The sequence below is a fragment of the Oncorhynchus nerka genome, linkage group LG4 (assembly GCF_034236695.1).
Source record: "Oncorhynchus nerka isolate Pitt River linkage group LG4, Oner_Uvic_2.0, whole genome shotgun sequence".
In the NCBI taxonomy this organism is placed as follows: domain Eukaryota; kingdom Metazoa; phylum Chordata; class Actinopteri; order Salmoniformes; family Salmonidae; genus Oncorhynchus; species Oncorhynchus nerka.
In genome coordinates, this window is record NC_088399.1 from 56,958,205 (window position 1) to 56,979,888 (window position 21,684).

The 21,684-nt window shown below is 41.8% G+C and overlaps 3 protein-coding genes across 4 annotated transcripts in view; all 3 read right to left on the reverse strand.

The window, feature by feature from the left end:
* Positions 1-4,754, reverse strand: part of LOC115128241 (putative hydrolase DDAH2) — a 24,468-nt gene extending 19,714 nt beyond the window's left edge. Inside the window, exon 1 of the mRNA XM_029657920.2 lies at positions 2,455-4,754. The gene's annotated coding sequence lies outside the window, so the exon portion shown is untranslated. The remainder of the gene's footprint in view (positions 1-2,454) is intronic.
* On the reverse strand, positions 2,451-11,434 carry LOC115128243 (chloride intracellular channel protein 1-like). Of its 2 annotated transcripts, none has more exons than XM_029657923.2 (7): positions 11,058-11,434; positions 10,671-10,749; positions 9,602-9,711; positions 8,586-8,711; positions 8,160-8,266; positions 5,560-5,741; positions 2,451-4,925 (listed from the first exon to the last, which is right to left on the reverse strand). In XM_029657923.2, exons 2-7 carry the CDS (start codon positions 10,710-10,712, stop codon positions 4,764-4,766), a joined length of 729 nt encoding a protein of 242 aa, XP_029513783.1. In that variant the 5' UTR covers positions 10,713-10,749; positions 11,058-11,434; the 3' UTR covers positions 2,451-4,763. The 2 variants fall into 2 exon arrangements, with proteins under 2 accessions (XP_029513783.1, XP_029513784.1); XM_029657924.2 differs by lacking the exon at positions 11,058-11,434 and adding an exon at positions 10,966-11,037 and having other exon boundaries at positions 2,455-4,925.
* Positions 11,435-12,479: 1,045 nt separating this feature from the next.
* On the reverse strand, positions 12,480-14,617 carry LOC115128244 (ly-6/neurotoxin-like protein 1). The gene is made up of 3 exons (XM_029657925.2): positions 14,434-14,617; positions 13,577-13,687; positions 12,480-12,994 (listed from the first exon to the last, which is right to left on the reverse strand). The coding sequence occupies exons 1-3, from the start codon at positions 14,486-14,488 to the stop codon at positions 12,786-12,788; spliced, it is 375 nt and encodes a 124-aa protein (XP_029513785.1). The 5' UTR covers positions 14,489-14,617; the 3' UTR covers positions 12,480-12,785.
* Between the last annotated feature and the right edge of the window lie 7,067 nt (positions 14,618-21,684).

The window sequence follows — 21,684 nt, forward strand, 5'->3', positions numbered from 1 at the left end:
CTATGTGCTTATACTGTAATCTCAACTGCAATCCAGGTCATTTGGTTGTGCTATTAGATGAAGCACAGTGATAACACATTAAGTTGTTGTATACACACCAAATATCTGACATTGTATTCCCATTTTCATTTTGTTGTGCTTTTAAATGGTTAAAAGTACAGTGATCGATTCAGATGACAACTAAACCAAAAATCAGACAGTCTTTCTGTTGGAATTTGGTTGTTTTTAGATGGTTGAAAGCATAGTGATAACACACTGGGAATTCAACAAACTTATTTTTAAGTGCGTACATAAAGGTTGAAACGAATTGATCATTGTCATAACCAAATATTACCCAAATGTGCCCAGTGGGTCATCCCACATGTTGAGGAAACGAAAGTATAAAATAGCTGACATAACAACGCCACCTCCGATGCTAAATATGTTGCAAATGACATCCTCATGGCTGTACTATTCAATAACGTGAATGGCACTTAGGTGATAGTCTTACAAAACCTTACCCTGGAAGACATACAAAATACACGGAATGTACAAAACATTAGGAACACCTTAATATTGAGTCGCTCCCCCTTTTGCCCTCAGAACAGCCTCAATTTGTCGGCGCATGGACTCTACAATGTGTCGAAAGCCGTTCCACAGGGATGCTGGCCCATGTTGACTCTAATGCTTCTCACAATTGTTTCAAGATGGCTGGTTGTCCTTTGGATGGTGGACCATTCTTGATACACACGGGAAAGTGGTGAGCATGAAAAACCCAGCAGCTTTGCAGTTCTTACATGCATTGAACCATTTTTGTTGTTGTCATTTAGCAGACTCCAGAGCGACTTACAGTTAGTGCATTCATCTTAATAAGATAGCTAGGTGGGACAACCAAATATCTCAGTCATAGTAAGTACTGTACATTTTCCCTCTAAAGTACACTGTAAAACTTGATTGTTGTTTTGACAGTATTATACAATAAAGCTAACAGTAAAATACAGTTATTTACAGTAAATTGCTACAAATGGCAATGCACTCTAGGTGATATTACGCGTAAACAGTAAATGACACCGTCAATTCCAAAGAAACTTTGGCTTAAAGGTCTGAGCAGCCATTCTGATTCCCATGTAAAATAAGCCTTTTGAATGACTAAAACATCACCCAAAATATGCTCAAAATCAGACAAAAATGACTTTTTCTCTCATGTCAAACTACCAGTAAGTCTGAAAAGATACACTGAGTGGACGGGGAGCTAGTAGGCTGAGTGGGCGGGGAACTAGTAGGCTGAGTGGGCGGGGAGCTAGTAGGCTGAGTGGGCGGGGAGCTAGTAGGCTGAGTGGGAGGGGAGCTAGTAGGCTGAGTGGGAGGGGAGCTAGTAGGCTGAGTGGGCGGGGAGCTAGTAGGCTGAGTGGGAGGGGAGCTAGTAGGCTGAGTGGGCGGGGAGCTAGTAGGCTGAGTGGGCGGGGAGCTAGTAGGCTGAATTGGCGGGGAGCTAGTAGGCTGAGTGGGCGGGGAACTAGTAGGCTGAGTGGGCGGGGAACTAGTAGACTGAGTGGGCGGGGAACTAGTAGGCTGAGTGGGCGGGGAACTAGTAGGCTGAGTGGGCGGGGAACTAGTAGGCTGAGTGGGCGGGGAACTAGTAGACTGAGTGGACGGGGAGCTAGTAGGCTGAGTGGACGGGGAGCTAGTAGACTGAGTGGACGGGGAACTAGTAGGCAGCGTGGGCGGGGAACTAGTAGGCTGAGTGGACGGGGAACTAGTAGACTGAGTGGACGGGGAGCTAGTAGACTGAGTGGACGGGGAACTAGTAGACTGAGTGGACGGGGAGCTAGTAGACTGAGTGGACGGGGAGCTAGTAGACTGAGTGGACGGGGAACTAGTAGACTGAGTGGACGGGGAACTAGTAGACTGAGTGGACGGGGAGCTAGTAGGCTGAGTGGACGGGGAACTAGTAGGCTGAGTGGACGGGGAGCTAGTAGGCTGAGTGGACGTGGAACTAGTAGGCTGAGTGGGCGGGGAGCTAGTAGGCTGAGTGGACGGGTAACTTACCGTGACACACTTCAAACAGGTCCGCCAGGAACCTACTACCATACCCGTTCAAAGGCACTTACATCTTTTGTCTTGCCCATTCACCCTCTAACCATTCGATATTAAACTGATTATGGCAGAAGGCCACGTATGGCATTAGTCATGTAAACCCCTTACTCTGGTTATCCTAATCGGTGTAAGGTCAAAATCAAAGTAAGCATACGGCGATTAAAACAACTGGTTTTCTGAGCAATCTTTCAAATTATTAGCGGTGTATTTGATCTGAGCATGTGCCAGCACCGGTAGCGCAAGCCTCCATCTTAAACGCGAGTGAAGTGAGTTGTTAAAAACGGAAAGTATGCATCTTATAAATAGCTTTCACACACAAACTTTATGTGTCCGAACTCAGAATATAATAGTCTTCTCAAAAATAACATGGTTACTTACTGTGGTAGAATGTTTATTTTGATTGGCTATTTTCTGCATTCATCAAAAGTCCCATCAGGTAGCCTGACTTCAGATGTGTCCATGTAAACAGGATCATTAGGGAAATTGGTATTCTTGCAAAGCACGTAAACGTTTTAAGCAAACTACTACATTAACCTGACTATCCACAATAATCATATTATTTTGTGCATGTCACCGCACTTCATGTCTCAATTGTCTCCAATCCTTCTTTAACCCGTCTCCTCCCCTTCATCTACACTGATTTGAAGTGGATTTAACTGGTGACATCAATAAGGGATCATGGCTTTCACCTGGATTCACCTGGTCAGTCTATGTCATGGAAAGAGCATGTGTTCCTAATGTTTTGTACACAAAGGTTTTGTACACTCAAATTGGATCAGCTTAAAACAAGGCTGTTTTTAAGTCAGTGCCATGAGACTGCACCATCTATGAGTCAGTCTGAGCGCTCTATTCAATCTGTTTCGCTGAAGATTGCACTATAGAAAGCTCATTTCCGATTGAGCGGCATAGCGTGAATACAATCTCCTTTAAAGCCGGAACATTGCCTTTAAATGTCAATCACGCTGTAACGCTGAACTTGATACGCTGATATGGATTGTATAGAACCCAAACAAATATTTCCAGTTCTTTCCCAGGGGACTGAATTTCAAGTCACTGTAAAATGGAAGACTTCAAAGTGTGCACTACAAAGCACAGGACGGTAGTAGGTTCAAAGGTGTTGTCGATTTAAACAACCTAAACAACACCCACCTCAATAGGCCTCAAGTAAAACCCTTCCTTTGGCTCACTAAAGGTTCAAACTCTTTTCTTTTTTCAAGTTGAATTGAGTCTTCCATTGTCATTAACCATATCAAAGAGTACAAACTCACAATCCCGTAGCATTCTCCCCTTGGAGATGTCAGTTTCAGTTATCTATGCAAAGAACATCTCAAATTTGTATGAAGGTGACGTTTATGGTTTAGTCATGTGTGCACGTCTGCATTACATCCTGTAGTTTTCCCTCAGATTTACAGTGAAACATGACTGAACTGGCTTGGTGCCTCAAGGCCATACAGAGTCAAGTACTTCCTCAATAACCTAAAGTTCACATAAAGCAGCGAAAATAGCCATATTACTTTGTCTGGAGTAACTCAACTGCTCTGCAATATGAGCCTCTCACAGTTTTTTTTTTTTATTGTATCAAAAATATCCTTCACTTTAAATTACCCCCCTGTATATAGCCTCGCCATTGTTTTTTTTACTGCCACTCTTGAATGATTTGTTACTTTATTCTCTTGACTTTTTTTTAAAAGGTATTTTCTTAAAACTGCATTGTTGGTGAAGGGCGTGTAAGTAAGCATTTCACTGTAAGGTCTACAGACCTGTTGTATTCAGCCCATGTGACAAATACAATTTGAGTTGATTCACGAGCAAAAGAGCCTTACAATGGGGACATAAGCTTGATAAACCCTTCACAGCGCTACAAGCCGGAGAAAGGAGAAGCCGAGATCTGTTGAAATCGTTTTCTGTGTGGATAAATGTGTGCTGAGAAACACCTCTGTATAGTGTGCCCCAATGTACTGCAATTGGCCCAAGACCTGCTTTCCCGTTCCCTGAGCCTAACTTCTGACCATTTAGCATGTATAAAATGACTGGTTCAAACTGACCATGTCATCCACCCTGTTAACGGCTGTTTGCCCTGAACAATATATCAACACTGTAATAATATGTCGGTAATAATGTATAATTGTAGACACGCCTATAACTAACCTCTCTCTTTCAGCTGCAGGTAGCAGTTAAACTGGTCTAGGTATGCGTATCTGTGTGTGATCACAACAGGAACAGTTTTTTTTATGGCTTGGCCGAGAGATGGAAACTAATAGGGGGTAATGTGGCAATGTATGCAGTGCAGAATTAATCATAGAGACTGAACAGACCACTATACGTTCAGTTGGATGCAACCATATGTAACCTACTGCCCGTGTATACAACTTTAACTGTGTGTAACTGCCCCTGATTACACAGTATAAAGAGTTTATGTGCCACGTGACAAAAAGGGAACCATAAACTATACGCCTCAGAGAGTTTCACAAACTCTTAAGTGGCCAATGAAAAATGTTCAACTTGATCTTACAGTGATATTGATTTCCTGTTCTCAAGAAAGACTGTTGGAATGGTGTGCGTGTGTCTGAGGGAGTGCCTGTATGTGTGAGTGCATTGGTGAGTGTGTCTAGGATATCTGATCAGGTGTGTGTGTGTGTATGTGTGTATTTGCTGGTGTGTGTGACTGATGTGATCCCCTTGTCCTCCTACTTAAGTGCTTTAGCCACGGCTGAGTAGGCGATGTGTATCTCTGTGTCATTGGGGCAGGTAGAGGAGAACTCCTCGTGGGCGTACGCAGCATCCAGGTACCGCCACAGGTTGGAGAGAGACTTGGGGATGGAGAAAGTGCGATACTTCAGACACACCACCTTCGGGTTGGACAGAGAGACAGGGAAAAAGAGAAGAAGAAAGGGAGAGTTATTTCCTCCATTGCATATCATCCTGTAAAAATAGTTTTTAATTCATACATCTCTACATGCATAGTTCTAATGGTGCTTATAGTGTTCATAGTGTAATCTGTACTTTCTGGCTTTTAGCTTCAGTGTGTAAATTCTGCGTCAATATATTTAGTCTGTATATTCTGCTTATTGTCCGTCTGTATATTCTGTTTATTGTGGCAGTACCATTTCACTGAGTCAATTCTTGTACATGCAAATGTATTTGGTGAATAAAAGTGATTCTGAATACACGTGGCCACTGAATAACCAAACAAAAAGTAACATACAAAAAAGCTAAGACAAGAAAGGTAACCGTTATAGCCAATAAATATAATTGTGCGTTTGTAGTCCAAACAATAATGATCAAAAGAGCCCATTGGATCTGCCTGAACACTAATGCTAATATGTGAATATGTCCTTGTGATCATACTTTGCAGTTTTCACTGAAGTTATTACTGTACATGTGGGAACATTTAGCAAACAAGTGGTCCACCAACCTCAATTAATACTGATTTGATTATAGACCTCACGCTAGGCCACAAGCAGGGCTTAAACAAAGGATTACCTTGACAATGTTCAGCTTGGGAAGCAAGTTGCAGTCGGCCAGAGTGAGGACCTGCCCATCCAGGAAGGGACGGGAGGAGGAAGTGACATCATCAGCGCTATTCTCGTCAATCTCGTCAGGAAGTGGGGAGCCAAGGTATTCGTCTAGCTTATTCAGGGCCTTGAGCAAGCCTTTCTCTAGGTCTGACCATGCAGAGAACACACAAAGTACAACACATGGATTAAGACTGAAACGCATACATAAACTGTAGTACGAGCAAAGGTAAAGCTCCTCAGTAGTATCAAGCAAGCAAAGCCTTCATTGAGCTCCCTGTGATTAGACTGAAACAAACCTCTGAAAGAAGGAATTGAATGTGCTGCACCATGAAACAATTTGACTCATAGAAATATAATTACTATTCTATATATATGGTGCATCCGGAAAGTATTCAGACATACCCGTGGTATACGGCCTGATATACCACGGCTGTCAGCCAATCAGCATTCGTGGGTGAACAACCCAGTTTATAAATAAAAAATATTCCTCATCAATCTAAAAACAATACCCCATAATGACCAAGCAAAAACAGGAGGTTTATATAAATATTTGCAAATGTATTAAAAATAAAAAACAGAAATACCTTATTTACGTAAGTATTCAGACCCTTTTCTATGAGACTCAAAATTGAGCTCAGGTGCATCCTGTTTCCAATTATCATCCTTGAGATGGTTCTACAACTTGATTGGCGTCCACCTGTGGGAAATTCAATTTTTTGGACATGATTTGGAAAGGCACACACCTGTCTTTATGAGGTCCCACAGCTGACAGTGCATGTCAGAACAAAAACCAAGTCATGAGGTCGAAGGAATTGTCCATAGAGCTCCGAGACAAGATTATGTCGAGGCACAGATCTGGGGAAGGGTACCAAATAATTTCTGCAGCATTGAAAGTCCCAAGAACACAGTGGCCTCCATCATTCTTAAATGGAAGACGTTTTGAACCACCAAGACTCTTTCTAGAGCTGGCTGCCCAGCCAAACTGAACAATCGGGGGAGAAAGGCTTTGGTCAGGAACCCGATGGTCACTCTGACAGAGATCCAGAGTTCCTCTGTGGAGATGGGAGAACCTTCCAGAAGGACAACCATCCCTGCAGCACTACACAAATCAGAACTTTATGGTAGAGTGGTCAGACGGATGCCACTCCTCAGTAAAAGGCACATGACAGCCCACTTGGAGATTCTCTGGTCTGATGAAACCAAGATTGAACTCTTTGGCCTGAATGCCAAGCATCACATCTGGAGGAAACATGGGACCATACCTGCGGTGAAGCATGCTGTGGGATGTTTACCAGCGGCAGGGACTGGGAGACTAGTCAGGATTGAAGTAAAGATGAACGAGCAAAGTACAGGGAGAACATTGATGAAAACCTGCTCCAGAGCGCTCAGGACCTCAGACTGGGGCAAAGGTTCACCTTACAACAGGACAATGACCCTAAGCACACAGCCAAGACAACGCAGGAGTGGCTTCGGGACAAGTCTCTGCATGTCCTTGAGTGACCCAGCCAGAGTCCGGACATGAACCCAATCGAACATGTCTGGAGAGACCTGAAAATAGCTGTGCAGCAACGCTTACCATTCAACCTCACAGTTTTGAGAGGATATGCAGATAAGAATGGGAGAAACTCCCCAAATACAGGTGTGCCAAGCTTGTAGCGTCATACCCAAGAAGACTTGAGGCTGATATTGCTGCCAAAGGTGCTTCAACAAAGTCCTGAGTAAAGAGTCTGAATACTTATGTGAATGGAATACTTAAATTTTTCACGTTTCTAAAAACATGTGTTTGCTTTGTCATTATGGGGTATTGTGCGTAGATTGATGAGGGGGAAAAAACAATTGGATACATTTTAGAAGAAGGCAGTAACGTAACAAAATGTGGAAAAAGTCAAGGGGTCTGAATACTGTCCAAATGCCCTGTATGCTAATATCATTACAACATTATTTGAATCAAAACAAAATACATAGTTTAAAGGATTTGAGGCACAGTTGTAAATTGTTTAAAATGTCTTTTGAATCTTTGCACATGACAATTGCTTATCTGAGTAGAGCGTGAAAGAGCTGCTAAAAATACAAGACAACATGCGACCGCTTTGTGAAGAGACGCCAATCTCAGAGACGCCAAGCTCAGAGACGCCAAGCTCAGAGACGCCAAGCTCAGAGCATAATGCCATTAACAAAGACATTCCCTGCTGTTTTGGAAAACAGAGACAGATTGTGGGAGCTTCTTGCAGGTGCTTGTGACGACACCAGTATTGCAATATTTTTTCCATGGAAAAAATGAAAACACGAAGTAGGCTAAACTCTTTGGTCATTTAAAAACCTGATGTACAGTATATAAAATATTGTATGCTATAGCTTGGAAAACAAATCAGTGTGTCTCTCGATGACAACATAATGATGTTTGTTTACAATATTAGGGTTCCGAAAGAAGTTACATCTGTTTTGTTTCCTTGCCACAATCGTGGTACTGGTATCGTCCCGGCCCTAGTGCTTGCTAGCATGCAACAATGTTGTTGTACATGAAGGGTCGGGCTCAGTTCATCCTGATTTGTCATTGTCACTCACTGTCATTGAGCTGGGGGTTTGAATTCTTGATGTAGGCTGAGAACTTGGAGAACACGTCCAGGCCGGCTGTGTTAGACTCAGGGTTCCTGGAAGCCAGGCGGGGGTATCTGTGGGAGGGGTTGGGAGGCATAAAACATGTCAGTCAGTGAGGTATCATGAGGAAAACATATTGTCTTCCCGAGAGGAACATAAATACAAATGTTAAAAATATAAAGTAGCAAAAGCCTTCATGCATGTACATAAACGATCAACATACTCTACAGAGGCAAACAACAGATAGAAATGATTCTTCAAACACAACAACGGCACATGTAACATAGACCTGGAAGGGTATGAAACTTTGCTTGATACAAAGTAGCAACGTAACTGTCTGATGGTATGATCAGAGGATGGATAGAAGGATAAAATGATGGAAAGAGTGATTACTTTGGAGGGGACAGGTTCTCCTCCAGGAACTCTTCTATCTTGTTGGTGTCGGTTTTCACCTCCGTCCCGTAGAGCAGGAAGGGGGGCTGAGCACCAGGGGCCAGGTCCTTAAGGATCTCTGGTTTCCTATCAAGAGACAGAAAATGACAGAGGAACAAACAGGAATGCTCTTTAATTATTTGTTACTTTTGTTTCTTATTTTCTTGTATTTTTCTTAAAACTGCATTGTCGGTTAAGGTCTTGTAAGTAAGCATTTCACTGTAAGGTCTACTACACCTGTTGTATTCGGCGTTTGTGACAAATCAAATTTGATTAGCAACAATGACAGAATTACAGGGAGTGAGAAAGAGGTAGAAGGTAGAGACATATGAGTGTATGTGAATGTGAAAAATGAATATGTTTGTGACAAAAAAAATGAGTTAAGTCTTACTATGCTGAACAAAAATATAAAACACAACATGCAACAATGACAAAGATTTTACTGAGTTACAGTTCATATAAGGAAATCAGTCAAATGAAATAAATTCATTAGGCCCTAATTTATGGATTTCACATGACTGGGCAACCCCCCCTGGGGAGCCAAGCCCATCCAATCAGAATGAGTTTTTCCCCACAAAAGGGTTTTTATTGCAGTCAGAAATACTCCTCAGCCCCCCGTCACAAGGTGCACCTGTGTAATGATCATGTTGTTTAATCAGCTTCTTGATATGCCACACCAGTCAGGTGGATGGATTATATCGGCAAAGGAGAAATGCTCATTAATAGGGATTTAAACAAATTTGTGCATAAAATGTTAAAGAAAATGAGCTTTTTGTGCGTATGGAACATTCCCCGATTTTTTATTTCAGCTCATGAAACATGGGACCAACATGTTAAATGTTGCGTTTATACTTCTGTTCAGTGTACAATGGGTACAAGGGTACAAGACGGTGTATAAAGACAGATAGTAGCTTAGACATGTGCAAATGTAATATCAATGTATATGTAATATAAATACAGATTGATAGGCATTAGACCTCTTCATGTCCACGGTGGTGACGTTGAAAGTGACTCCTTTGAGCCACAGCACCATGAAGAGGCGCTGGGAGAATGGACAGTTGCCAATGCTCTGGCCATCACTGCCTGCCTAGAATGGGGTAGAAGTCCTTATATTATGGTCATTCTTCCAAACAAGAAGATAATATAATACAGAAGATCGATAGGGGAAGTCAAATAGGGAACACATGGTTTTAGATGAATTCTAAACAGAAATATTCAAAAAAAAATTGAAATGTACTTGGCTTAGATGTAACATGTAAGGTGAGTGAGAATGGAATTGACAATAATGTGTGTAGTTCAAATGTTTTCATAGAAGGAATTAAACGGTTTTACTCAAATATACAATGCAATGTGTGAAAGAGTAGGGACTGTGGGTCTCTTGAAATTAAAATGGTGGGGAAATGGACAAGTCGGCATTTTAAGCTGCTACCAGAAGAACATCTTTTATACATGAACAAAAAAAGGTTACACATCTACATATTCACACAGAGAAATCATTATAGGCCATGAAGGACCATGAGACCAGGAAAAAACATTTTTATATTGGATCATTTCCTCCGAATGACCACACCCCTGGGCTGCTCTGGCCAGTTGACTAAATATAGATTAAGGAGCCTATATGGCATATGTATTATATTAATGTACATTTAATAAGATTAGTACATTTTCGGGCCATTCAACTGAAGTGCCAAATGGAGTGCAGCAATAGGCATAGCTTCTGTTAATAAATAGCCTAATGTAATTCCATCTTATTAAATATAGGCTATTGCCTACTATGAAAGCCATTAGACCTTCTCTAGGCATTCAGTATTTGAACAAATTCCGCGAAGGATCAGTGACAACAGTTGACTTTACTCACCGATAGGTAATCTTGTTTTAGAAATGCTTGGGCCATTTTATGATGTTTCAGTACAATAGATGACACTGTAGGCTACCACATAGTGGCATGTTGATAGCGTAATGTAAATGCCGCATTGTTTACAAAGTAACTTGTCCAAGATATGATTATGCATGTCAGAGCAGAATGGATTTGATGATGTCGCTTACCTTCACAAAAAGTTCAACTTTAAGTCTATTTTCGTCACTCATCTTTTTGTTTCAAGTGTTGCCGCTGGAACTGGGAGACCTAAAGGTGACACAAGGCAGTTTAGTTTTGGGTGGGGAAACAACTGTCAATGTGCAGTATTACACACATTTTTTGATAGGCCTATTAGGTTCATTTCAATAATACACAGAAACCCGATGTCGACCAAGGGCTTGACCGCACCATCTGCTATGACAAGACATATTCTGTAGTTTATATACACGAATACAAAACAAACATCAGAAAATAAGGTCTTACTGTAAACCGTTATGACTTTAATAGCAACCTTCCAAGAGATTTGGTTGAGTGAGAATGTAGTCTAAATTGTAACAAATGTATGATTTCCTTACCTTGCTCACGTTCTGTGTGGGACTTGCAGTAAACGTCTTGTCAGTTTCCCCTCCCTCTGTGTCGCTCGCTACACACTCATTCCTCCATTTCCTGATGGTGGAAACCAACACTCAACTAGCAACGAGTGATGTTAACCTAGCCGACTCAACTCCACCGATTGTGTGTGTACGTGAGAGATATGTGGAAAAGAGAGGGGCGAAGAAGGGAAGGTGTAATTACATGTTCCCAACTATTCCGTTAGTCTATAGTAGGTCATCGATGCAATTTGGGTTATGAAATAAAAAAGAAGCCTACACAACGTGGAAGGAATTGCACCTGTACTAGTCCAAAGACCGGCAGACCGCGATATTGAGTGGTTTCATCTTGTTAATGCAGCCTACTGTACATGAATATATTTAAATGTCGGTTGTCTGCTCATCGGGTCAGGCACTCAAGCGTCAGTGATAAGCTTATGTAACAGACCTTTGAAGGTGTTGTGTGACACTTAATCAGGTGTTCTGGTGTATTATTTTTATGAAATGTGTCATTATGTAGGTAGACAATTATCTATATATTTTAATATTTGACTAATTCCATTTCCTGGAATATTGTGATATCATGACAATTAGGTGGGTTTATTCATGTTTATATGCTCTGCGCCAGAAGGGTATAAAACACAAGCTACTATAAATAATACAATTGTTATTATATGATGTGTACATAAAATTACATTCATCAGGGGAAACAGATGCTGTGTTTAAATCTTGCCTTTGGGATCAATGAGAGGTGCTTATATATATTGACGTGCTTATATTGAAATATGCATATTTAGGTGTTTGGTGTGGTAGAACCACACTGAATCTGAAATCAAACCCACCAGTCATCTAATTTAAGTACTATTTTCTGGACATTTGACAGCATCGGGCCGAGTCGTCGATTCACCAATGTGCTGTCGTCTCTCTCATGCACTTGATGGCGCTATTGGTTTGAAAGTGAGTTGCTGGGAAACCGGGTGGAGAACGATTCCATCAGCCTGTCTGCCATCTGAGTTCGGCTGCCTATGGTGTCAGGGTGGAATCTCCTACTGTAGAAGACACATTAACGTAGGCTAATGTGAATAGACACCCAAATGATGCACACTGACCCTAGCTTGATGTCCACACACTGGCTCAACCCTTACCTGAGCCATAGCCTAACCCTAACCCTAGATGTTTAAGTTTGTCTTGAATTTATTTGACCATTTACTCAGTTACAGTTTCTTATGTTTGACAGATTGGCAGCCTCCTAACTAAAGCAGTATTTGTTCAACTTATTATCATGCAAACATCCATTATTGTTTCAGAATTTTGTCCAAACAGTACATTCTCAATTAAAATGTCTGAATATAAAAGTGTAGAGGACATTATTGTGTCAACAATGAAAAACAGCACCTTTTTTCCCCCGTTTTGTGACACAACTTAATTCCTTTATTATTCAGAATAATATTACAGCATTGGTATGTGTGTTCAGTAGAGTAGTGTAAGTAGAGTAGTGCACTTCAAGTTGTTGCGTATCATAGTTGCAAGTATTATTCAGTTGATAAATGTTATTAAAGTAGATGAGGAGTTTAAGAAAAATTCTGAGCTCACTGTGCCAAACCTAGTTAATAGAGGATGGAGACAAAGTAGTCTGAAACCTGTTTAAACAGTGTGAACAGAAGTGTAACAGGTTTAAACAATACTGTGAACAGAAGCCATTGTTTGTCCAGTCTAAACACCCCAGGCCATCAGGGCGGCGCTGAGTGCCACAGTCACAGAGACCTGGACGGAGCTGGCCCCGTTACACAGGTCTGTCTGGCAGCATGAGGAGCTGCTCGTGACACCAGCACTAAAGATGGTTGCAGTGATGGTCTTGCCACACAGGTCTGAGTCCAGACAACCACGGGTGTGGAGTGTCAGAAACCCAGTGGAATTGAATTCTAGATGGAATGAGATTTAGAACAAAACATTAGGAAAACATGCTCTTTCCATGACACAGACTGACCTGGTGAATCCAGATGAAGGCTATGATCCCTTATTCAGGTCATTTGTTAAATCCACTTCAATCAGTATAGATGAAGGGGAGGACTCAATTGCACTGATACAATTGAGACATGGATTGCGTATGTGTGCCATTTAGAGGGCAAGACAAAATATTTAAGTGCCGTTTAACAAGGTATGATAGTAGGTGCCAGGCACGCTAGTTTGAGTGTGTCAAGAAGTGCAACGCTGCTGGATTTTTCATGCTCAACAGTTTCCTGTGTGTATCAAGAATGATCTACCACCCAAAGGACATCCAGCCAACTTGTCACAATTGTGGGAAGCATTAGAGTCAACATGGGCCAGCATCCCTTTGGAAAGCTTTCGACACCTTATAGAGTCCATGCCCGGAAGAATTGAGGCTGTCCTGAGGGTAAAAGTGGGTGCAACTCAATATTATGAAGGTGTCCCTAATGTTTTGTACACTCAGTGAATGCTCATTCATTGCATATTCACAAGTCTTTGTGTACAGGTTTCCTTACTTGCTTCTCCGGTGAAGCAGTTGAGAGTGGAGTTGTCACACACCATGTTTTGGGGAAAGAAACATGTCCCAAAGATCCCCACACTGCACTGCTTACAGGTCAAGGACTGGGCTGTGGAACATGGGAGGAGAGGCAAGAGAAGTGGATGAATCATGTGCAGTTCAACACAATTACAATACGACACAAACAATGATACAGTAGGTAGATAGGAGCACCTGACTGAACGTCATGAGTGGCATCAGGTGGAAGAATGAAAGGAGACAGATTGATGTCATACCTATAACTCAGCAATTCACAATAAAAAGCTGAAACGTACATGTTTAGAAATTCACAGTATGTATTGGTATCAGGTATATATATATATATATATATGAAAATTAATGGTTGATTGTATACTGTGTAAATTGATGTTGTACACACAATGCAGCCCTGAAACTAGAAGTGTGTTTAGTGGCTTCTCTTATCTACAAGTTTGCCAGTAAAATGTGGTTCAGTCATTACAATAGAGTCAATATCCTCTTATTATTGAAGGTACTGCTACCACAGGAGACTAAACTTGTCATACAGTATAAGAATGGCCTCGGTACCCATGGAAAATACACATCATTATTACTGGTAATCAGACTAAAACAATAGAAAGCACTCTCAGGTTCTTCAAACTCCTTTGTTGTGTACAGAATATGTGACATGCATCCCACGGATGTCTACCATCATATCATATTACAATTTTATAGCCTTAGAAAATTAAAGCACCTAGTACAGGATTTGCGAAAAACCTGAACTAATCAAATCACAACCTATTACTGTATCTGTCTTTGAATATTGCCATAGGAACAGAAGAAGCTGATATGACTTACCCACTGCTATGAAGACCACCAGGACAGTCAGCACAATCAAAATATTACTCTTCATCTTCTTGCAGGAGGGTAGTGTTTGTTGTTGTCAATAGGAGGCCTATTCGCAGAATCTATTCACTTTATAGAGATGGGAAAGAACACTAATCAAATGAATGGGGAAACATCCAGTTTCCTGCTAAAGGTATGATGCAGATGGAGACTAGAATGAAGTATAGCAGGTTTTATTGTCTTCCATGAGGGTGCTGAGAGGACATTTGTCTGAAAAGAAGTCTGGAATGCAGATGGTATCTTATCATTTACATCACATTGAAATGCTCAGTCAAAATGTTAAGTTGGCGTCTTGATTCTAATTATTTGTTCCAGCCTTTCACACACACAAAAATACACCATGTAGTGTCTCGTAGTAGCAAATATTTTCGAACGTGTATTCAGTATGATTATTTGTTGCACATAGAATACATAGAAAGGTTATCTCTATAAAAGAGCAACATGCTCAATGGGGAAACTCACTACATATGATAATGGTCAGTAATAGTGACATGGTTGAGTTATTCCATTAAAAAGTGAATAGTGACTCTGACGTGTTCCAAATGTGAATGCAGTAAAGTACATACATTGATTAACTGTTCATACAGATGCTGCAGTAGGATGTTGAGTATTCTAGGCCCTAGAAGTAAAACCAGTTTGAATTGGTACTTGGAACTAAAGCTTAGAGTGAAACTAGCCTGAATAAACATTGTAGTCTTTTCCAGAATAAACCATTTTCAATGCGTTGTGTATCTAAGAACTACAACCGACAATAACATCATTCAATGGAAACCTATGGCGGAGGTGTCCTTATTGTGAATAGTTTGTCGAGGCGAAGGCCAGATGGCCACCAGGGTGGCACCAGGGGCCACGGTGAGAGTTAGTTGGATGGCTCCGGCAGCCTGCCACGTTGCTCGGGTTGGTGCTGCAGCAGGTTTGTGAGATGGTGTAGCCGGCTCCTAGATGCTAGCAGTGAATGTGGTGTTACAGGAAGCTGTGGCCATGCAGCCCTTGCACGTGATGTTCAGGATGCCACTGATGTTGAACAATAAATGAAGAAGGAATAAAGCAGGAGCAATTGTAAATACAGGTATTTTTTGTTTGGCTAGCACTTTGTTTAACAGTACACAAAATGCTAGGTTAACTGAGAAATGACACAGTAATTATCAGAAAATTACACTTAAATAAGCTAAGAATTACTTTTCTTATTTTTATTGTAGCTTTCTACTTGGATGAAACCACAGGGTCAGTACCTGCTTGTCCGCTCTAGCAGTTGGGCTCTGAGGTGCTACATGTTGTATTTGTACCAAACTGACAAAGACTGGTGATCCCCATAGAACATGTGTTACGATGCAGAGACTCTGCTGTGAGATGGGATGGAGAGAAAGATGGTGAGAAGGAGAACAAAAGGAGAGAAACAAATAAGATTGCTGTCATCATGACGCTATTATAGTAACGGTAATCCAAAATTGCTAAAAGGTTTTTAAAACAATTCTAATGAATCCAACAGCTGGACAATGGATGAAGATACTCCAAACTGTATATATATATTTTTTAATCAGATATTGACTGAATTATAGCACATAAAAAATTTGACTGGCACAGACAAAATAATGGAGTTCAGGGATTTGGGTTTATTGTCAAATTGAACTTTTTTTCTTTCTTAGAATGCACTCATACATACATTTTCTAACGGTATCATGTATTTTATTTTGTGTTAAAATAAAGTTAGATGTGCCTCATTTGCATAAATACACAGGGTTATTTTGCATATATTAATACATATTAATACATAAAGGGGTGGAACAGGGCTGCAACCACCAAAAACTATCTCATTGTAATGGCTGGAATGGAATGAATGGAACGCTATCAAACAAATAAGGAAACCATGTTTGACACCGTTCCAATAATTCCATTCCAGCCATTACAATGAGCCTGTCCTCCTATTGCTCCTCCCACCATCTCCACTAATCTATGCCTACCTGCACTCACCAGCGCTGTCTAGTCTGCCTCATTAATTACTGTTGTTGTCACGTTCTGTCGCATAATTCAACAGGTGTGTCAATAGCAGGATAGTTTCAGATTAAAAATCAATAGACTTGGCTCTAAATAACACCTAACATACTTTACATTGTTTGCGAGATCAGACATAGTATTACTATCATCCGAATGTTCATTTTCGGAAGTTGCTTTCATTTCAGAGCATAATTTGTAAACATTTAAACTGCATTCAATTATTACTTTTTTTCAATTCTACAAAAAATGCACACCCATCAAAATGATGTCTTTCTTCTCTTTCTTGTGATGTACAGTGCCCTCGGAAAGTATTCAGACCCCTTTACCCTTTCCACAGTTTGTTACATTACAGCCTTTTTCTAAAATGGATTACATATTTTTTTTAATCAGCAATCTATACACAATTCCCCAAAATGACAAATCGAAAAACAGGTTTTAAAAAATTGTTGCATATTTAGTAAAAATTAATAACCGAAATACTTTATTAACATAAGTATTCAGACCCTTTGCTATGAGACTCGAAATTGAGCTCAGGTGCATCCTGTTTCCATTGATCATCCTTGAGATATTTCTACAACTTGATTGGAGTCCACCTGTGGTAAATTCAATTGATTGGACATGATTTGGAAAGGCACACACCTGTCTATATAAGGTCCCACAGTTGACTGTGCATGTCAGAGCAAAAACCAAGCCATGAGGTCAAAGGAATTGTCCGCAGAGCTCTGAGACAGAATTGTGTTGATGCACATATCTGGGGAAGGTTACCAAAACGTATCGGCAGCATTGAAGGTCCCCAAGAACACAGTGGCCTCCATCATTCTTAAATTAAAGAAGTTTCCAACCACCAAGACTCTTCCTAGAGCTGGCCGCCAGGCCAAACTGACCATTCTGGGGGGAAGGGCCTTGGTCAGGGAGGTGATCCTGATGGTCACTCTGACAGAGCTCTAGAGTTCCTCTGTGGAGATGGGAGAACCTTCCAGCAGGACAATTACCTCTGCAGCACTCCACCGATCAGGCCTTTATGGTAGAGTGGTCAGACGGTAGAGTGGCCACTCCTCAATACAAGGCACATGACAGCCCGCTTGGAGTATGCCAAAAGGCACCTAAAGACTCTCAGAAACAAGATTCTCTGGTTTGATGAGACCAAGATGGAACTTTTTGGCCTGAATTCCAAGCGTCACGTCTGAAGGAAACCTGGCACCATCCCTATGGTGAAGCATTGTGGTGGCAGCATCATGCTGTGGGGATGTTTTTCAGTGGCAGGGACTGGGAGACTAGTCAGGACAGAGGCAAATATGAACGGAGCAAAGTACAGAGAGATCCTTGAAGAAAACCTGCTCCAGAGTGCTCAGGACCTCAGACTGGGGCGAAGGTTCACCTGGCTTCGTGACAATGCTCTGAATGTCCTTGAGTGTCCCAGACAGAGCCTGGACTTGAACCCGATCTAACATCTCTGGAGAGACCTGAAAATAGCTGTGCGGCGACATTCCCCGTCCAACCTGATAGAGGTTGAGAGGATCTGCAAAGAAGAATGGGAGAAACTCCCCAAATGCAGGTGTGCCAAGCTTCTAGCATCATACCCAAGAGGACTCAATGCTGTAATCACTGCCAAAGGTGCTTCAAATAGGTACTGAGCAAAGGGTCTGAATACTTATGTAAATGCAATATTTACGTTTTTTATTTGTAAAAATTAGCAAACATTTCTAAGAACCTGTTTTTGCTTCGTCATTATGGGGTATTGTGTGTAGATTGATGAGGGGAAAAAACTATTTTAATCCATTTTAGAATAAGGCTGTAACTGTAACGTAACTAAAAGGTCAAGGGGTCTAAATACTTTCCGAAGACACTGTAAGTGTCAAGACGATGCGTTTAGTCCGAGACAAAGTTTTAGCGTTCTTATAGATGCCACGGAAAGACAATGCACTCAATTGAGCCCATTTCAGCCATTAATCCGGGGTGTGATACAAGCATTTCCATAGTCGTAACGTTAACAAGAAAAAAACGTCAGGCCCAACAGACCCGGCTCCAGGATGACATGCGTGAGGGGACCTTTCAAATCCATGGGGGGGCACAACTAGTCTCGCTTTAAAGCTTTAATAATGTAAGGTAGATTGGTCCTACTACTGTGTGTCAATTTGCTAAATTTCCACACACTATTCATTACAAAACTTTACAAAAATGTATCTGAAATTTAGCTGTACACATCAACAACCATGGCTTTATATAATAATATAAATATATACACCCCACTACAACATGTGTATCCAAAATGCAGCCTGTAGCCATAGCTGCCATTGGTCTATTTTTTTATTTCACCTATACTTAACCAGGTTGACCAGTTGAGAACAAGTTCTCATTTACAACTGCGACCTGATAAAGCTAAGCAGTGCGACACACACAACACAGAGTTGCACATGGAATAAACAAATGTACAGTCAACAACACAATAGAAAAGTCTATATACAGCGTTTGTGCAAATGAAGTAAGATTAGGGAGGTAAGGCAATAAATAGGCCATAGTGGCAAAATAATGACAATTTCACTGGAGTGGTAGATGTGCAGAAGATGAATGTGCAAGTAGAGATACTTGGGGTGCAAAGGAGCAAAAAAAAAAAGAAGCAATATGGGGTTGAGGTAGTTGGATGGGCTATATACAGATGGGCTATATACAGATGGGCTATGTACAGGTGCAATGATCTGTAAGCTGCTCTGACAGCTGGTGCTTAAAGTTAGTGAGGGAGATATGAGTCTCCAGCTTCAGTGATTTTTGCAATTTGCCCCAGTCATTGGCAGCAGAGAACTGGAAGGAAAGGCGGCCAAAGGATGAGATGGCTTTGGGGGTGACCAGCGAAATATACATGCTGGAGCACGTGCTACGGGTGGGTGCTGCTATGGTAACCAGTGAGCTGAGATAAGGCGGGGCTTTACCTTGCAAAGACTTATAGATGACCTGGGGCCAGTGGGTTTGGCGACGAATATGTAGCGAGGGCCAGCCAACGAGAGCATACAGGTCGCAGTGGTGGGAAGTATATGGGGCTTTGGTGTCAAAACGGATGGCACTGTGATAGACTGCATCCAATTTTCTGAGTAGAGTGTCAGGGGCTATTTTGTAAATGACACCGCCGAAGTCAAGGATTGGTAGGATAGTCAGTTTTACGAGGGTATGTTTGGCAGCATGAGTGAAGGAGGCTTTGTTGCGAAATAGGAAGCTCATTTTAGATTTAATTTAGGATTGAAGATGCTTAATGTGAGTCTGGAAGGACACCTAGGTATTTGTAGTTGTCCACATATTCTAAATCAGAACCGTCCAGAGTAGTGATGCTAGATGTGCGGGCAGCTGCGGGCAGCGATCGGTTGAAGAGCATGCATTTAGTTTTACTTGCATTTGCACGGAAGGAGAGTTGTATGGCATTGAAGCTCGTCTGGAGGTTTGTTAACACAGTGTCCAGAGAAGGGCCAGAAGTACACAGAATGGTGTCATCTGCGTAGAAGTGGATCAGAGAATCACCAGCAGCAAGAGCGACATCATTGATGTATACAGAGAAAAGAGGCGGCCCAAGAATTGAACCCTGTGGCACCCCCATAGAGACTGCCAGAGGTCCGGACAACAGGCCCTCCAATTTGACACACTGAACTCTGTCTGAGAAGTAGTTGGTGAACCAGGCGAAGCAGTCATTTGAGAAACCAAGGCTGTTGAGTCTGCTGATAAGTATGCAGTGATTGACAGAGTCGAAAGCCTTGGCCAGGTCGATGAAGACGGCTGCACAGTATTGTCTTATATCAATGTCGGTCATGATATCGTTTAAGACCTTGAGCATGGCTGAGGTGCACCCGTGACCAGCTCGGAAATCAGATTGCATAGCGGAGAAGGTACGGTGGGATTCGAAATGGTCGGTGATCTGTTTGTTAACTTGGCTTTCAAAGACATTGGAAAGGAAGGGTAGGATAGATATAGGTCTGTAACAGTTTGGGTCTATAGTGTCTCCCCCTTTGAAGAGGGGAATGATCATGGCAGCTTTCCAATCTTTGGGGATCTCAGACGATACGAAAGAGCGGTTGAACAGGCTAGTAATAGGGGTTGCAACAATTGTGGAGGATCATTTTAGAAATAGAGGGTCCAGATTGTCTAGCCCGGCTGATTTGTAGGGGTCCAGATTTTGCAGCTCTTTCAGACCATCAGCTATGTGGATTTGGATGAAGGAGAAATGGAGGAGGCTTGGGCAAGTTGCTTTTGGTGGGTACAGAGCTGTTGACCGGGGTAGGGGTAGCCAGGTGGAAAGCATGGCCAGCCGTGGAAAGATGCTTATTGAAATTCTCGATTATCGTAGAGGGTATGGTAGAGGATATAGTCGAATGTGAGTACATTGGAGGTAAATCTATGCGTTGGGTGACGATGAGAGTGGTTCCATCTCTGGAGGCATCAGTTAACCTAGGCGAGGTCTCCACATGTGTGTAGGTTGGGACGAAAGAGCTATCTAATGCATTTTGAGCGGGACTGAGGGCTCTACAGTGAAATAAAACAATAACAACTAGCCAAGACAGCAGTAGACAAGACATATTGACATTAGAGAGAGGCATAAAGCAATCACAGGTGTTGATCAAGAGAGCTAAGACAACAACGGGTAAATGGCGATGAATGGGCAGAGAGGGTCAGTTAGGTACATACAGGACCTGAGGTCGAGGCTGGGGCCGGCAGGTAAACAAAATGAGGTACTGTGTTATTGAAACAGTCCAGGGGGCATCAGCTGTGTAGCCGAGTGATCATAGCCTGCACAAAGTGCGCCTACCAACACGCACAGATCAAGTGTACAGGATCAGCACCACTTGCTTATGAAAGATTCTTATTGGTTTCATAGCTTAAACTTCAATAATTAGGACTTTTAGGCTACATTTCTGTTGATTTTGTGACACTACGCAATGAGCGTAACCAAGCCGCCACTTTTACAGGTGCACAATATTTTCTGTGTGGGACAGTTTCAGAAAAGCAAACTAAATTTTTATTTATTTTACCAGGCAAGTCAGTTAAGAACAAATTCTTATTTTCAATGCCGGCCTAGGAACAGCGGGTTAACTGCCTGTTCAGGGGCAGAACGACAGATTTGTACCTTGTCAGCTCGGGGGTTTGAACTTGCAACCTTCTGGTTACTAGTCCAACGCTCTAACCACTAGGCTACCCTGCCGCCCCAACTAAGTGCATAGTCATAGCTGA

Coding starts and splice junctions, on each gene's coding strand:
- LOC115128243 (XM_029657923.2), bottom strand. CDS start 10,712: ATGAGTGACGAAAATAGACTTAAAGTTGAACTTTTTGTGAAG. Junction 8,267..8,585: donor GAGAACCTGTCCCCTCCAAA/GTAATCACTCTT, acceptor CCCCTCCCACAG/ATACCCCCGCCTGGCTTCCA. Junction 4,926..5,559: donor CCAAGCTGAACATTGTCAAG/GTAATCCTTTGT, acceptor TCCAACCCGAAG/GTGGTGTGTCTGAAGTATCG.
- LOC115128244 (XM_029657925.2), bottom strand. CDS start 14,488: ATGAAGAGTAATATTTTGATTGTGCTGACTGTCCTGGTGGTCTTCATA. Junction 13,688..14,433: donor GGTGGTCTTCATAGCAGTGG/GTAAGTCATATC, acceptor CATGTTCCACAG/CCCAGTCCTTGACCTGTAAG. Junction 12,995..13,576: donor CTGCTTCACCGGAGAAGCAA/GTAAGGAAACCT, acceptor CATTCCATCTAG/AATTCAATTCCACTGGGTTT.